Source organism: Astatotilapia calliptera, chromosome 8, assembly GCF_964374335.1.
Source record: "Astatotilapia calliptera chromosome 8, fAstCal68.1, whole genome shotgun sequence".
Taxonomy (NCBI): Eukaryota; Metazoa; Chordata; class Actinopteri; order Cichliformes; family Cichlidae; genus Astatotilapia; species Astatotilapia calliptera.
Window position 1 is genome coordinate 20,713,389 of NC_137429.1, and position 18,551 is coordinate 20,731,939.

Sequence of the window (18,551 nt, forward strand, 5' to 3'; positions counted from 1 at the left end):
CCTCTACTTCTCCTGATCTTGTCTGTGCAAGGTCTAGGTGCTTTTGATAGTGTTCCCACATGGCATGTGATAGTGGATGGTGTTTCTCAATCAGTCTGTTGCATCATAGGTTGTCACCGAAAGCACACCAGTCAAAAACAAGTTTTGTTTTTCTTTTTTTCAGGCATGGCGTTCCAGACAAAGGCTGAAATTTGACACTGGAAACCCCAAACTTAGGTGTCTTTGTCTGGCTATTGTTATGTTGTTGATTTTTTTCTTGTTTTTGAGCTGCGCTTCGTTTGTGTTTAAACTCGTGTTTCTGCTCAATAATAGAGTGAGGCCAATAATTGGGTGTTGCAAATTGTCATCTCACAACAGTCCACTTCTATTACCACAGCCGAAGCGTTAATGTCCTGTGACAGCACAAAAATAAGTAAAGAAAAATGTGTTGACACATCACCCCCCCTTACACACCAACACAAAATGAAAAAGTGGGAGAATCAACCATTCCTTTGGATTCCAATTGAAGGGCTCAGCCATGATTGCGCATGACAGGCCTCGCGAAGAACCACTGACCCATCGACTGCCGCGATCCATGTCTGACTGACATCGATACACATTCATCTCTGCTTGTTTCACCTCAGGCTAGTGGGCCACAGGCTGCAGTGGCTGGCACGAGATCTGGGCGGACAACAAGCATCACTTTGTCTTCGGCGCTGACGCCGTGACTGACATCAAACACCACAGAGGCCAATCTGATGGACCTTTTTGCTTTGTTGTGAATCAGCCACTGTTAAAGGGGCCCCCAAAATGTCACTGGTCATTGTATCTTATATTCGTTAACCCTCCATTACTCACTAATATAGGGGTAAGTCCGCCTTAGGGTCCTCCAGGGGAATTACAGCAATCTTATATGTGACTCAATAGACAATGCTGCGGGGATAGGTGGATAAATCCATTGTTAGTGTCTTTCTTCCTGCTTCCTCCTCAGTGTATCTCCAGCACACACGCACACACACAAACACACACACACATCAGATTAGCAGAGATCTCTACACTGTTGTTTTAATTTTGCCTCTATAGCAGCTTCATTAACATTCACAACTAATGCTTTGTTCCACTGGGTAAATTCCCGTACAGAGCCTTTCTTAAGTCATCTCCACTTTCATTTCTTATGAATCAGTGTTAGTGCAGCAGCCACTGCCACAACCTCCCCCCTCCCTCTGTCTTCTGGGCCCTTTTTAATTATAAACCAATCTAGAGAGGTAATCACAGACAGCATGATTAGTTACTCATAAACATATGCATATATGACATATAGTAGTTTATTGCTTCTTTGAACCTATTTACAGCCACTGGGAAGGGTGTGGGGGACCTTAATGCCACTCCAATTAGCCATAAGGATGAAACGTTACCCAGCTGATCAAATAGTTTGGCCGAGAGAAGAAGAATCTCTCATTTCAGTATTTAGTAAATGGGCTTTTTGTGGTATGCTATATAGGTCTGAGGTGAGGGCAGCAGGAAAGCAAGGAGCCTGTTCATTTTTCTTTGCTGCCAAAGTCATTTCTTTGCCTTCAGAATGCAGCGCTGAAAGGTGCTTTGTGGTTTTCATTTCATGCAGCCTTTAAACATTATTGAAGATGCGATTGCTGCTGAGTGGCAGCAGTGGAGGATGGAACTGGATCCTCAGACTGATGAGCGGTCTAATAGGCCTGTCTAATGTATCATCGATGGATTGAGTGCCGTCTCGGAGGAGACATTTCAGAGAGATTCCAGCAGATGAATTTCAGATTTAAAGATAAATAAATAAATAAAATAAAATACTTTGCTGCTGCGTGTGAGCCAGCCTGGATATTGGCCAGGAGAAAGACGCCCTCTTCTTGCGCAGCCGGGATGTGCAATGAGGATTTATTCCAAGAGGAATACAGACAACCAGTTATATGCTTCACATGGTCTCACTGTCCTCCCCCCTTCTCTCGCTCTCCCTCCCTCCCTCCCTCACCCTCTCTCTCTCTCTCTCTCTCTCCTCAGCCAATCTGTGCACTGTGACGCTGCGCAAAGGCAGGATCTAGCTTCGGCTTCATCATCATATTTAACACACCCACCCAGATTCACACATTCTACAAGAGGTGCGATCTCTTGTCCCGCTGTACTCCTAAAGGTTGCCCGGCCCCGGGAGGGAGGGAGATTTCGGTCTCCTGTTACCTTACTCCTTTGGCTCGCCTCTGGTGGTTTGACGGCTCTCGATGTGGCAGAATTACGCATCCCGGATCGCTTATAGGTGAATTGGAGTAAACACGTCGACTACTTCCCGGGGACTTTCCCCCAGAAACAACACTTAAATGTGAAGAGCTGCACTTCTCGTGTGTCTGTTCCGGGCTGACGTCCCGGCTAACCCAGGCCACTCTTCCTTGCGCAGGCTGGTCGGTGAGATCGATGCGCGCTGTCGGACCTCTCGGGCACCGACGTTTAACGGATCGTTTTCTCTTCTTGTCCCGGCTGCTTCACTCGTCTTGTAGCCTGCATTCCCTCTGATAATTTTACTGGCGGACAAGGAAAGGAGACCGGGGCCAGTGCGAAGAGGATGAGGCTTGAGCAAATCGACCGTTGGTCTGAAGCGACTCGACCTGTTTTACCTGGACTCGTGCGGATGGTTTGGCGCTTCGGGGATCTCGCCTAAAACCCACAAGCAGGACTCTGATGTTGAAAATACAAAGGCTGAACACTGAATCCTTTACTCAAGACGGCAAGCGAAGATGGGTCCTACGTGTTTAATGTGTATTTCATTAGATTGGCGTCCAGTCTGATAAACATCATCAGCGATGTAGTCAGCCTGTTCATCTGCGTGCTGATCATTTGCAGTAAGTACTCACATCTACTCAAAAGGGAGACCATGAAGATGATTCTCCTGCGCAAATTCCGGGTTTTGATCCTCATGGTGTTCCTAATTGCATGCTCCATGCACATCATGATAGACTTGTTACCAAAGCTGGAGAGGCACGGCAGCACCGGCTGCTCCTGCTCGCACACGCCGAGCGAGGAGCCAAAGAGCTGGGGCAAGCAGGGTTGGCCTAACAAACACAGTCTGCGGATCCTCCAGGACTTCAGCAACGAGCCCAGCTCAAATGTTTCCCTGCACTCCCTGGAGAGGGTCCCGGTTGCAGGAGATAAATCCCAAGCTTTCAGGAGACTTGACCATCATGGACAACGTGGTGACAGGAAGAGGCAGTTCATGCAGGACGCCGGGGTTGACAAGAACGTGCCGGCTAAAGGTTCAAGGCTGTCAGCTCTGTATGACCATCCTTTATATAAAACGTCGTTGCCGCCTTTGACAGACGAGGACACGCTGTTCAACGTCAACACGGACATTAGATTTGACCCCAAAGCAGCGGAGGATCAGGCATGGTAAAGTGTTTAAAGCCAAACTTTAATGCAACAAAACCTACAAATAAATATTTCATAATTTCTTTGAACATTACAGTAAAGTTCAGTCATGTGCAATAATAAAGTAATAACATTACAAGTAACAGGAATACTAATAATAACAATCTCTACCTCTCTGTTCTCTCCTTGTCCCTCTTCTTCTCTCCAGGGCTGGGGAGAGCAACATAGACGAGTTCAGCCAGACTGGGGAACTGACAGCCGATTCCTACCCCAACTGGCTCCGCTTCCACATTGGGATTAATCGATACGAGCTGTACTCCAGACACAACCCGGTCATCGATGCTCTTCTGAAGGACCTGGCTACCCAGAGGATCACCAGCGTGGGTGAGTCATATAAGTCAGCACAGGGGGGCAGCTTGATCGAAACAAAAACCAGCAGGTGGGCTTCAGTGAACAGATGGAGGGTCAAAATTACATTTGGTCTGAAGACACCATGTTGACACTGCAGAAAACGTTTCTCACTTATTTTGGGCTGACATGCGTCACTGCAGCGTGTGTGGATTAAATCTGTGCATTTTGCAGCTGAAGGTGAAAGAGCTCAGCCACCTTTCCGGTGTCATTTGGTGAACCGCTAAAACGAGATTATAGGGAGTGCGGTGTCTTACTTCAGAACTGGCTGATAGGCCGGTGTCTACTGATGGACACAGATACCGATTGTTGTGCTCATGGTTTAAAACCTGTGCAATCCAATAAGGATATCGCTTGTGATGACTGGGTCAGCTCACCCAATCATCACAAACATGTCTCATTTTTAATTACAGTTTACACAGTTCTCCTCTTTCCTGGCATTTTAAAATAATGACCTGTTATTAAATGGCTTAACTAGTGTGGCCAATGGCGATAAGCAAACAAAATAGATGCCGATATTGCTGGTGAGAAAATTATAAGTACAGTTTTTAAGTCCTTCCTTTCTAAGTTAAGCTAGCACAAAAAATGATATGTTAAGAATCAAGAAAACTCTTTTCCTTTCAGGTTAAGAAGGCCAACATCGACCGATGCTGATGTCTTTCCACAAACATTTACAGAGCTTTAACCTAAATAACCTCTATTTAAGCAAGAAATTTTTATTTAAGTGTATGCGTGATGATCCTCTGGACTTCTATTATACATGTTTAAGTTTTGGAAATCCAAAATCATGATCACAGTGGATAGAAAATAATCTTACAGGAGCAGATAAAGCTTCAAGGCTACTTGCTGGGATAAAAACGAAGCCTAGTTGTGACTGAAGTGCCTTTTATTGATCATCACTTTTCAGTCGCTGCATGCTGAGCCTGTTGAACTGACAGCTCTGTAATGCTCAGCTCTGATTCCCTCTACACTACTGGGTGGAGTTATTATGTGAACAACTGTTTAACACCACCTGAAGCGGAAAAAGGGACGACTGTATCTAAAATTATTTCATCGGCGAGGCCCAAAATACAGCAAGCCGCACAAAACAAATTTCCTCTGTACGCTCGCGTAAGCAGCCCAAGTTGGGCCGGCGGTTGTGAGGAGGGGCTGCTAACTGACTGCGAAGCGTGCTCCTCGATCTCAAAGTTGTACACACAAGCGTGCATGAAGATGGAAGCGAGCTGTGGGCGCTGAATCCGATCAGCTCGCACGCTCCCGCCTCACAAGGCTGAAGGTATAATATAACACCCCGGTCTCTTCTCATGTATTTCCACAAAAGCGTCGCAGTGGAATACATCAAGCCCGAGAGAACACCTGGTCTCGATGCAAATCACACAGCTACACTGCCGTTTGAATCAAATCAAACTCCGACTTTTTATTTGATTGGCAGGTGGGCCATAAACCTAGCAAGCGGCAGAGAACCCCCAAATACTTGAAGAAAGTGTCAGTAGATACCTGATAGAGGTGATAATGTGTTGCGTCATCTGCCTATACTGAACCTAAATCTTTCTTTTTACCTTCTTTCTCTGTTTTTTTTTTGTTTTTGTTTTTTGTTCCTGCTTGGCTCAGTCTAGCTTCCTCATTCCAAGAGTGCTTGTTGACCTAAGGTCTCCTATCATTAGCTCGCTGAAAAAAGGTAGATTCCCAGATTTCAGGTTTTTCTGCCAGTGACTAAAATCTAAGTGGTCTGCAGCAAAGATTAAAAAATTGTTGGGGATGCTGTATACTTATGAAACTAGCCTTCATGCAGCATAACTAGCAGAGGAATATCCTTCTTTTCTGTTGTTCTAGTCAAGACGCTCTCTAATTTTCTCAGATTTTTCTTCCTCTTGCTTTCTGTCTGTCGGCCTGGGTGGATAGCGGAAGCAGTTCTCAGCATCTCTTGCCAGCTGAATACATGGTGGCTCAGTAATTACAGAGTCTTAGCACAGGCCTCAGGCAGGCTACCAATAGAAGCCAACAGTAGTCATCTATTATCTCAAATTCGGCATAGGAGATCTTAGATGTATTATATGAAGACCGAGCATGGAAAAGAGGACAATATCGAAGCTGATAGGATGAACCTGTAAGCTCACAGCCCGAGCAGAGACACAGGTAAACGCTTTGCAACACGGCAGGCTCGGTGAATACGGTTTGCTCGCTGAGAGTGGAAGCTGAAACATTATTTTCATGGCCCCTTGCATGCATGAGTTCCTAGCGACTACAGTCAGGGGTATCCATTATTTGAGATATCCCAAATGTCTGCATAAGCACACACACACAGCTTTGCACAGCAGCAGGTGGGGGGGCAGATGGACACTGATCTTTCTGCCTCTATTTTTCTGTAAACAGTCTGCTTGTCGTCATGATTCATGTATGTAAACATAAATGAACACATTGATAGAGGAGGTCGTTCTCTGGCAACGCGCCACCGAAAAACAGCCTCCAGTCGATCAGTGTGTAGGAAATAACGGGCACTCTGTCATCTCTGCTCCCTTTCTTTTTTGGTGAATTTCAGTTTGGTTTTCTGCTGTCATTCTGGCACCAGCTAGTCCCATGAGGGCCTTTAGACTGCATTATCGTGTTCAAAAAGGGAGAGAACATGAAAGATGGAAGGATGAATAAAAACACACACACACACACACACACACACACACACACACACACACACACACACACACACACACACACACACACACACACAGAAACAGCAACAGAGGGACAGACCCCCAGGAGAATACTGGGGAGGGAGTAAACAGCAGAGGAGCAACGAGCGCTGGATGCGCACTGGGTGTCCTTCACCCTCTCGCTATCCTTTGCCATCAAACAAACACTGTGACATCAGCTCTCTGTCTTTTTGGAGTTCAAACACACAAACATAACTGGCTTAGAAAAGACACATTGCCACCACTCGTGTATGAGCTTACATATGCAGCGGGGCTCTTCACTTAAATAGCAGAGGAGATTGATGTTTCTGCTGTGCTGTGAGATGTCGCTCAAGTGTAAATCAAATCATTCCCATTTAAAACAAGATCATGCCTAATCCATCTACAGGTTTGCTAAATGTAAGCAGAACATACTTCAAATTTATGATGTATGAGAACAAAGGGTGCAAAGTCTGTTGCTGTTAAGGAATTGCATTAATACACATGTATGGCTAGTGTTACTATGTCTGAAATGACTAAATAAAGTTAGGTGACAAGTGTTTTTAAATGCAAGTTTACTATATGCATTTAAAAAGATGACATTTGGTTCTAAAGCATAAAGAGAGACATGCTGGCAAAGTGGATAACACTGTTGTATCGCAGCAAGAAAGTTCCTGGTTTGAACCCCGGCTGGGGTCTTTGTTTGCATGTTCTCTTTTGTTGTGTTTCCTTTGGTAAATCAAAGGCATGTATGTTAGGTTCATTTGTGAGGTATATGTGCTTCAAGTGTATAAAGTGCTGTATGAAGGTGTGTTTAGGTGAGCCCTCATTACTAGCTTTGTTGATGTGTAAATAGCTTAGTCTTAATATTTAGACAAGAGAGTGATATTGAGTTTTTCCCCCTACAATGGTAAATTCTCTCTTTAAAACATAAGGCAGTGTAAAAGACATTAAAACAGTTTCCTATAATGAGCAGACTAATCTTTGACTGTGCTGCTTTAGGGAGAACGTTTTTCAGTAAACTTTGAAAACAGTGAGCACAGACTTGATTTAAATTTTCTTAGAGCCAGAGTTCAAAACAAGTACAGTATAATCAAATGGAAATTAGCTATGCTGCAAACTTGGAATGGGCAAAAGTTGAACACTGGCTATGACTTATTCTATTTATGTATTTATTCATTGTGATATGCAAGCTTACTGAATTAGCTGAGCTAAAAACTATACCTAGCTTAAGTTAAAATTTTGCGGCTTAGCTAGCAAAAGTAGCTAACACCACTAGCTAGTATCTAGCTAGTCAAGCGAGATATTAGCTAGTCAGTATAGAAAGATACTTTACTGAGGTTAATTTTTATGTTATGGCAGCAGAGTAGATCATTCAAAATAGTGTAGTCTACAATAAATAAACAATATAGTTTAGTGAAAGTGTCACAGGCATTTAATGAGCGCTTTTATACTGTGAGATACCTGAAAAAAAATTATTTATACACAACAATGATTATTAAAAACCAAAATAAAAAATAAAAGTGAAGTTAAGTTAAAAAAAGAGTAAAAAGTAAGAGTGAGATTGTGCGAGAAAGTAGTGCAAACAACATTAATAAATAATATGTGGGCTATAAATTTTAGAAAGAAACTTAGAAACAGTAGCAAGAAGGTATGATTCAGAAATTTAATGGGAGAAATTTTTGATTTAACTAAAACCGATATACAGTGGGTCAGTTTATCTCAGGGCAGGACTCATTTCTTCAACATACCCGCAAAACATGTGTAGCTAATATCAGTTGAAGTTAATAGCGACCTTGTCTGTTTGACTCCAACAGCAATGAAATCTGGAGGCACTCAGCTGAAGCTCATCATGACCTTCCAGAACTACGGACAGGCACTATTCAAACCCATGAAGTAAGTTTTTTTTCTCATTTTGAGATGTGCGTTCCTGCTAACCTTACATTTCTCCTGCTCGACCACACATGAAGCAGCGTTGACCCTGCTCTCTTTAAGAAAATAAAAACCAAACAAAAAAACGACCTTCTTCATATGGTATTAAAGCTTGAGTGCCATTTCAGCATAAAACACGAACTGTGCAGCTTTCTGCCTTGGCTCACTTCCTTTTTTTCCGCATCTCACCACCTACCCATTCTCCTCACAACATCAATCTCATTTCCTCATTCTCCTTTCTGGCAATATCAAATTGCTTTCATTTCAGCACAACCTTGATATTAGATTGAAGGCCGACATCATTCTGCTGTGTCAGAGCCAAATGTTGAATAGGCATTTCACCTCTCGCAGCTTTAGGATGACACATCACATTCTTCAGTGGCCATGTTGGAGGCCTTCGGCTCTCAGCCTGAGACATTTTGTTACTGATTCCATCTGATTAGTTTTCCGTGTCCAGATATTATCGCACCATCTACTCGAGCTAAATGCCCCTATCTTGTTCTCAGCATGTGATCCACATGTAAGCAGACACCGTTGATCCAGCTTATCATAATCCAGTAGAAATGTATTGTTGCTGATATTTGCCTGTCTAGACTATTTCATCTTAATAGATTGTTGGTGATTGTTGGCAAGATCGAGGTAGGGATCGGGATCATGGCTGTAGGGGTGGCAATGTTGGTTGGTTCACCTTTTGATCAAACTTTGGCAATTGTAAATACTAAGACTACTACTAACATCCATGGCTCCCAGATGACAAATCCACACTAAAGTACACCAGCAGGTCAATTTTTTTGTACTAACTACTAACTGAATTGCCACAGAACCTACTGTCATGATTCGTGTAAGAGAAAGCGTGATGGATATTTTGGATGTTTGCATGACATCTTCTTTTCTTCTTGGACTGAAGTGCACATTACCTTCTCCATGAAGCGGGTACAGACACTCCCCTCTCTTTGATGATGAGCTTTAATTACTTTGATAACCTTCTTTCTTCATTAGGTCAGAACTTTTTTTCAATTTGTTCCAAGACTAATACCAGTAGCAAGTTTAAGGGTGGTGATAAAGTTATAAGCTGCCACTTTTCCGTCTTCACTGGTTCTTGAGAGCAAGGCCGGTCTTGAAGCAGTACTGTCCATAGATTTATTCCTTAGGTTCTTTTGTAGAAAAAGTCAGCTAACATGCTAAAAATGACATCATTAACCTCCAAACTGTAAGCTTGGACCTACCCAACAGGTTATATGTGAAGATATTTATATTTCTATCATAAAACTGAAGGCGATGGGCTTTCATGCCCATGTGAAGTGGTGCCACAATTCCTGTGAGCCTTATGGTTCAGCCACAAAGCCTCTGTTCTTTGCCTCATTTCTGTTTTTAATCTTATTCCACTTGTGAATCAGTGAACTACAGTAACCTGTATTTACCTGTGCAGACAATTTTAAACCCCTTTGGCCTAACCTGTAAATGTCTACCCAGTGGTTCCCAGCTGCCCCCTTTGGCCCACATACTGTGAAATATTTTATTAATTCACTTTTCCTTTGTCTGCACCATCATATTTAGAAGAGAATGCATCTTGTGAAGAGTGCTCCTAATTCCACATCAATTGATGGATTTAAATGTCACCCGTCCTTTGCTGTTGTGATTGTGATTTAATTGTGGGTTAATGGTTCTCTACGCGGGCTGTTTTTCTGGCCCCTGCATGTCAGTTTGGAGAGCGGGGTTAAGCCCGCGGATGATAGGTAGGAGGGAGGGAGGAAAAGCTATTCAGAGACTGTTGTAATTACTGTTTCGGTCGCACCCCACAAAGTCAGGCCAGACGCAACAAGCCTGAAATCATCCTTGACAGGCGGGGGAAAAGCAGAGATAAGAATGAGGAGAGAGGAGGCAAAGGATGAGAGAGAGTCTAGGGAGGTGAGGTGGGGCGGATTGGGGAAGACAGGGGGTAGGAAGGAGAGACAGATGAAGAGACGTGGGGAGAGAGCGTTGTCAATACATGCACGGAGTCCAAATCCACAGATTATCTCGGTGCACTGCCTCGAATTTGAACCCAGGCGCAAAATGTGAAATGACATTTTCCGAGAAAAGCACGGGCCGATGGTGTTGGATGTAAATCTGCTGCTTGACACTCGTGGCTGTCGGAGCCGCTGTGATGTTTGATAATCCTGAAGAACGGCAGGAACAAAGGGGAGCTATTTCATTTCCTCCAACTTGAATGCACTTGTCCTTAACAAAATAGGGCAACCCATGCAGACATGTACGTGTGTGTGTGTGTGTGTGCTCATTTGGGCTGCAATCAAGTTCTTGACAGATTTGCACAGTCATTCCAGCTATGTACACCATTTCCCTCACAGAGATCACACATGACACACACAGACACTCAAAAAAACCCCACACACACATCCACTTAACACTCAACATCATCCCGTCGTTCCCAAATCTGCTGGTGTGTTTCCACACGGTGCATCAAAGAGACAGAGGCTGAGAGATCAAAGACTTCTCTGGCTGCGCGCTTCTGCTCGACTCCTCTCAGCTCTAATGCAAATGTGTGCCAGGCAATCAGGCAGCGAAAGGCAGGCAGGCATGCATGCAGTGTATGGGGTAACGATCGACCCTCCAACCATCCATATCTGTGTAAAACTGCACTCTCGCTCCTCCTCTCTATATGGTTATCAGCTCTTCTGTCTCTTTCTCACTTTTAGTATTCTCCATCATTCTCCTCCTCTGTGCATGCAACACTGTCTGCCGTGTGTTTTTCTCTCTTTACTGAACAGCAGAAATGCAGAAATCCATTAACAGGCCTTCTGTATCGATCCTTTAGGTATTCTTTCCCCTGTTTTTCCCCTCAGTTAGAGTCAATATCAGATGCCACGGTCAGTATTTCTTTATGCATTTGGAGAAGCAAAGTACGCCTCAGTGTGTACTTGAATGTGGCAGATATTTATTTAGCTTCTTGCTGTACTGGGTCACCACAAAGTGGCCTACAGTATCTGTCTGTACTGATGCAATAGGGATGAATCAGACCATTAAATCTGCTGTCTGTGGTCCAGCTTTCCAGACATGAAATAAACCCAGTCTTAACTAGTCTAATCTAACTCCAGGGTTATTTTGCAATATTTGTTAAGTCTGTGCTCTCTTGGAGGATCGAAGAGGCTTCACGGGATGTGGCTAAAATCCCAGCTGATGCCCAGCCCTGTGTTGCTTAAGCAGACAGATGAAAACATCTTTGTGCAATGTCTGTAACAACAACTGCATTGTAACCTGAGCACCATTCAGCTGGATGAGTAAGCTCAATTATCATCTTTGTCATCCTCTGCTTTCGTTATGTCTGTGGTCTGGACTGAAAGAACATTGATTTACAGCAATTTCACAATTTCTGCCTTTAGTGCGGCAAAAAAAGAAAGAAAAAAAACTTTTCAAGTTGGATAAGGAGCCAAAAGCTGGTCCTGTGGTCCTGAGACTCATAGGGAATCTTTCTAGAGTCTACAGTGTAGCCTATGTAAGTGATTACATCGTAGGCAATTGCCTACATTTATGCTTGTCCTGGTGCTTTATGTGTTAATTAGTGCGTTATGTCCTGTTGTTTTACATGCAATGGAAGCTGATAGGAAAAAATAACATGCTAGGACTTTATTCCCTCCCTTTTGTTGTGGTAATGTTTTGGGGTGCACATATAATTATGACTCGAGTTTTTCTGCTTTTTTGGACATTCCCCATTCCAATATTCTTAACATCTCATTTCAGGAAATTTGCGAGTCCTTATATTGAACCTATGATTATTATTTCTCATCCCGAGATCTGATTGTTTTTCTCTCACTGATAAATTAAAAAAACTGAAGCAAAAAAAGTAGCTGGAAATGTACAGGAGGAATCGAGGGTGCTGAACAGGCTAATCGCATTCCTCAAACCGACGTGTAGTTACAGCTCCCAGGAGGAGCACATAAGGTTATATCGTATGTTATGTTGTAGGGTTCCTGTAAAGTGGTTTTTAAAATCAGAATTTTTAAAACCAAGAATAAACACCTCACAGGTAGAACAAAGCAAAATGAGACATAGTCACACTGGTTTTGTATTATATGCAAAACCATTCCAACAATTACTGCAAACCATTTCTAGATGAAAAACATCAGCAAAAGCAAAAAAGCCTTAAAAAGATGCATTTGAGCACAAACAGATGCTAAATGACAGCAAAGAAACACAAAATGATCATTAGATGATGGAGGTACCTGCAAATAGATGAAAAATGACCTCAAACACATAAAATTCAAACCTCCAAAGAGGTACAAAGACAGACTTTTGGTGTGTCTTTTGCACTTGTAAGTTGGAGGTTTGTGGAGATTGTGCCAAGTTGTCTAACAGTTAACATCAACCAGTAACCACTGAGCTGTTTTTTCTTTTAATTATTATTATTATTATTGTTATTATCATCATCATTATTATTATTATTATTTATGTTTTACAGCCGTGCTGGCCTTGAACAAAACAATGGACTGCATTTCTGTGGCACTGTGGTAGAGTCATCCACAAAAGCTTCTGCATATGAGATGATAACCTCTCCACCAGGACTGGTTGAGTCATTTTGCACTGTCGTTTTATATATGAAATGACATCTTTTAACCAAAGTGTGGCACACAGGTACATTTTAGGCCCCTGAAGGTTCTAAATCTGTATTAGAAATCATCACGTTGCCAAGCAACTACATAGCAACAGGATAAAATGATTTGCTTTTAGCATTTATGCACCTATAAAAACATTATATTGTTTTCAATTCACAGCCAACAGCACGAACAAGCCAAACAATGCTAGTATGTTAAGTGTAGCTGACCTGTTTGAGTAGGATTACGTGATATTTAAAGGATCTAGAATCTTGAAAAATAGTCTAAATGGCAAAATGAGCTGCTTTGAGCTAATAATAATGAATGGTAACTGTGAGCTATACTTAATACTACAGTAAACTTTGATATCGTCCATTTTTACCATCAAACCATCCATCCATGCTCAAACCTAGCTCAGCTCACCTTTGCGTGAAACGTAGGATACTTTAATATCAGAAAAGCCTCCCATCGACACGTTTGATCAAAACACTGCAAAAACTGACTTTTGCTATTTACCATTACCATGTATACAAATCACATTTTCAGCTTCTGCAGCAGTATTACATCAAAGACAAGCTCAGATAGGCCCTTGGGGCTCACCAACAGGTAGCAGAAAACTGTGATTTATTTTTTTAACTTCATGTTCAACCCGGGTTTGTATGAATCCAAAAACCACTCGGGATGCCTGTGTTCCCTGATAATTTAACACTTTTTTTTCTGTCTTTGATGGACTGGCAGCTGTGAAGTCCTGCTCTGTAATATCTCACATTAGTTCCAAAGGATCACTAATCACAGCTGTTCTGGTCAGAAACTGCAAAAAAAGACTGCAGTTGACTGAACTGGTAGTACATGGTGGCAAAAAAACAAAAAATTGTCCATTTAAAAGGTAACAGTCTCACTGGGAGTAACCCTCCAGCAATGACACATTTTGTACCTTCAAAAGCTTACGTTCAAGTTCAAATAACAGTAATACATATAATGCCTTTTCCTGTCACAAATGTCCATGTACTTGTTAGTGGAAGTTAAAAAAGAGGTATGCAGGTTATACTCTATGGACTGGGCGACCTTTGGTACAAGTACTTGTGTGTTCAACTGTTGCTGGGCTTGATTGTACTTTGAACCTGAGGCACTAGGTAACAAAAGCAAGCACTTCTGTTCTATTTATCTTCATCTCTTCTTGTGTTTTCCCCCTATCTTTTGTCTTTCTGTCACCATGACTTTGTGCTAGTGTCAACGGCAAAGACGTGACTGTAATATTTACACTGAAATTAGTCTCAGAGCACACAAAGCCCATTAGATGATGAGTGCAGATGATCGACGAAGGGATGCGGGGGAAGGACTGATGATTGATATAATGATGGTCTTCCGTTCCTTCTTGCTTCCACTTAATTGTATCGCTTGTCAATCAGCCCGGCTGTTGGCTCAGTCGCACGCAAATCAATTCCAGTGTTCCTCGAAGAGATATCCGCTCTTTCCGCTGCTCCTCCTCATCGAGAGATCTATATCTGTCTCGAGTCGGGGTCCGTGAGTAATTTTTGATTGACACGCCGGGGACACAAGAGACTGATGCCACACGTCACCTCGTTTGTGTCGATAACATATTGACCGCAGCGCAAAATAACAGCGCGCAGGAAACGTCTGTGTTAAATGTGAAATATTAGTGAGAAATTGCCCGTGTGTGCGGGGAGGATGTGTCATCAAGGTGCGTAAGCTGTGGAGGGTGGAAGAATAAAATAGAAGGAGCTTTGTTTAATAAGGGCATGTGTCCTTATTATCCTTGTCCTGCAAGCTGCCCAGATTTGTCCTTGAAAGAGGCAAATGACCAAAGACTGAAAAAAAGGAGCAGGACAGTTCAGCGATTGTTCCAGCATGTATTCAAACTGTGACAGTGCCAAGCAAACACAACGCCTCCGCGGACCAAGCTCTGTATTTGTCCCTCAATTTTTGTTATATATATTTTGACTTATAGTCGGGTTTTTGGTTGTTTGTACATGCGCTCTTGTTTACTGTATGATATTGTATTCACAAGGTCTTCTGTGCCTGTGCTTTGACTTTGAGTCAGGAAATAAAGGGATGAAGCGCCTGAGGACAAGTCATTCAGAGCGCGGATGATGAGTGCAGCTCTGTTTGGAAACAGAGGAAATTCATAGCAGCACAGAAGCAACATCAGGGCTGAAAGTTCCACGTTAACCCCCAAACTGCTGGGAAACGTGTCTGGAAATGGTGCAACGCAATATTTTGGCGCCCGCAGTTAACTGTGCATAAGATATTTGTACAGTAGCGCAAAAGAAATGCATGCAGCATATATAGCAATTAAACCCTGTAACATACAGAGTGCTGCAGTGAAACTGTGAGTGTACAGAATTTCCACGTAATACACACTTTTAATTTACATACATCTAAAAATAACGCTTGAGAGCACAAATGACCAACAATGGGAATATCACGGGAGAAGTGATCAGCACTTGCATATCTCTACTGCTCTATGATCACAGGCAGCTTCCTATATAACACATTCAAGCTTCAAGCGTATTCAGAATCCGAGCTTTACTGTAAATGCATCGCGGCACGCGTGCCTTCCTGAATATTAGCAGAATATTATAAACGCTTGTAAAAGCAATGACCGCCCTTATGAAATATCTGAGGCCTATTCATTTTGTGCGTTACCGCTGGTTCTGTTTGATTGTTAAATAATTAATCTAAAATTATAGCCACAGTGCGATGTGTGATTTAGCAGCACTCGCTGCCTTTCGCTGCTCTCTCTCTGTCTCTCTCTCTCTCTCTGGCTAATATTTTGACTGTTTCCCCAGTGCTATAATTGTTTCACCAGGGTATTATTGTGCAGCCTTTGCCGAAGCTGAAATTAAAGTGTGTACGAGTGCTCAATTTAAAAGAGGTGCTCGCGCCAGCAAAGCAGGGACAACGCACACACCAGTCTTCTGCATGTGCTGTAGAAGAAATTTGCAGTAGCTGAGTGTACGCTGCAGCGGACTGATTCATACGATCAAATGAAACCCTTAGGCTTAGTAATCTGACCCCCTTTCTGTCTTCCCCACTGAGACCGTGACACACTGTGGGCTGCTTGTGTGCCAGGATCACGCAGCTGCTCTGTGTTTTCCACTAAATGTGTTAGTCTGACTGCTACATGTAGCGAGATGGGAATAATCTGACTAAAACTAATTTGGTGTAATTCACCCTGATGCCATGGAGTCTTACAAATATAATCTCACTCTTCTTCAGTGTTGCCAGGGATGCCAGGTTATAACTCACCTGCAGTTGTCCCGAGGTGAATAAGGGGAAGGGAGAAGATTGGGTGCATTAGTACAGTGCCGATCACAAAACAGATGTAGTCTGAGACGAGGCAGTCGACAGAACGCCCTGAAAAAAAAATGTTTGAACTTTTGATTTTTTTTGTTGCTAGAGTGAAGCGTGGCTGAAATGATCGATATTGGACAAGGTAGTGCCGCGGGGCAGTGATGCACACTGTGCTGTTCAGCTGCGGCCTGGTTCCAGTAAATCACTGCTTTTTATTTTATTTTTATAACCCCTGAAACACTAAGAATGTACTCAGTTTCCCTTCCTTTATATAAGCATATAAGCAAAGCAATAGCTTACGTTAAGAGCTTTTTATTCAACATTATTGGCTCATTGAGGCTACAAAATTAACTCCATGGGAAAAATCATCCCCTTCAGCTTTTATTCTTATTGATGAATAACCCTCCAAAATCTGTACACCGGTCCCACTTCCCCAGTTTATTTCAGTCAGCAGAAAGTATACCAGCAGTTTGATTACAGTTACATTGGAATGCTTATTAAGTCATCTAAAATATTTCCAGTTAACTGACTTAGTTTTCAGTCACTTGTTTTTTCATTTTAATTACACAAAGCCAGTGCAGCAGGTACAAGTAATCTAACTATACCTTCTCAAATTACATACCGCAGTTACTGCTAATTAAATGCAATCATATTTCATTTTGTCTGGAATTCTTGATAAATATCAGCTTGGCAGATTGAAATGTACTTTTTTTTTACAATGAGCAGAGCAGCAGTCTTCATATTCCTGTCCCTGTCCTACCACAGTATGAATGATTAACTCAGCAACTCACCCTCACAACCCTTCTGATAAACATTAACTCTTTGAGTGCCAACCCTAACCCTAACCTTACCCCTAACCCCGGGAAGAATAGGAACAGGAACAACTTTGGCCTTCACCAAATCTAAGGTTATAGTTACCACTTACGATGACATTAATGGTAAATTAAACACAACAGCTGAACGAATGAAATGCAGTCATATGAAAAAGAAAATGTTCACATGACTGCATAGAGTGCTGTGAAAAACTTCCTTTTCATATGACTAAGTACAGCCTATGAGCCAGTAACTTGTAAAAGCACCTTCAGCAGCACTAACATGAAGTAATCATTTTCTGTGTGACTTTAGAAGTCTTGTACGTCTTTGAGGGGGAATTTTGACCCGCTCTTCTCTGCAGCATTGCTTTAGTTTTTTTGAGATATGCCCCGATCCTTTTCTTTTCCATCGATTCTGTTGTAGATTGGCAGCTGTGCTTGGGTTCATTGTGCTGGCCAGGCTTTAGCTGTCATACAGGGCCTCACATTTCTAGAATACTTTGGAGTTCATTGTTGACGTAAAAACTGCAAAGCATCCAGGTGCTGTGGCTGCTAAACAAGCCCAAATCATCATCCCTCCACCACCGTGCTTCACATCTTGTTGAGACGTCCAGTCCTGGAAAAACTGTGGCATTGTGGTAACACACACAGCTGAGTCCTTCAGACCAGCAACCACCAACACCCACTTCTTTTACAGATGTGGTCACTTGCTGATCAATTATTAAATTGCATTTGATTAACAGCACCTGGCTGCCACTTACCCACTTCCTAGAGGCAGTAAGAGGCTGTAAAAGAACTCATTATCATAGCATCCATAATATTTTAGCTAATCTCTGTAATTTGCTACTGCAAACCTGGAACTTCCACTCTATGTATACCACGTATATTAATACTAATGGAAAAGTACAGACTATAGAAGACGCACATAGTAGATACTGTATAAGTAATCCCATACCTTTAAGTAGAGAGTAATCAGTAATCACCTTAAATATTTTGGTTTTATCAACCCAAAAAGAAAAAAATAACAGTGATAAAAAGAAGTTTAGAAAAAAATAATGCCACTAAATCTATTTAATTACTCAGTTTATCTGCTGTGAAATTCCCTATAATTAAAATTAAAGGATAAACTCTCTCTCCTCTGAAATAATCTCTTAATTTGGGCCAATGTCATAGACAGCATAGAGGCTACACTATAGCCAACCCTGCTATGAGTACTCAGCAGCAGAAGCTTACGCAACTAATCTACGGTCTAGCGGGGATGCAGGAAGCTGCACATGAGCAAGTGTCCCACTGTAATAATCTACTAATGTACTGCTGGCATTCTGCCACCTACAGTAATCAGGCGTCATGATTTATGTAGAATGTAGGTATTAGTGAGCCTGAGATACTTTTTTTATCCTCCACTAACATATTCTATTGACATGTCTGTTAGACGCTGGCATTCACTCCTTTTATGTAATTTACAG

At 42.3% G+C, this 18,551-nt stretch overlaps 1 protein-coding gene across 1 annotated transcript in view; it reads left to right on the forward strand.

The window, feature by feature from the left end:
- The first annotated feature begins 2,100 nt into the window (after positions 1–2,100).
- Positions 2,101–18,551, forward strand: part of fam20cb (FAM20C golgi associated secretory pathway kinase b) — a 58,142-nt gene continuing 41,691 nt past the window's right edge. The window contains exons 1-3 of the mRNA XM_026179012.2: positions 2,101–3,384; positions 3,572–3,747; positions 8,255–8,333. Coding sequence (XP_026034797.1) covers positions 2,873–3,384; positions 3,572–3,747; positions 8,255–8,333 — 767 coding nt within the window. The 5' untranslated portion in view covers positions 2,101–2,872. The remainder of the gene's footprint in view (positions 3,385–3,571; positions 3,748–8,254; positions 8,334–18,551) is intronic.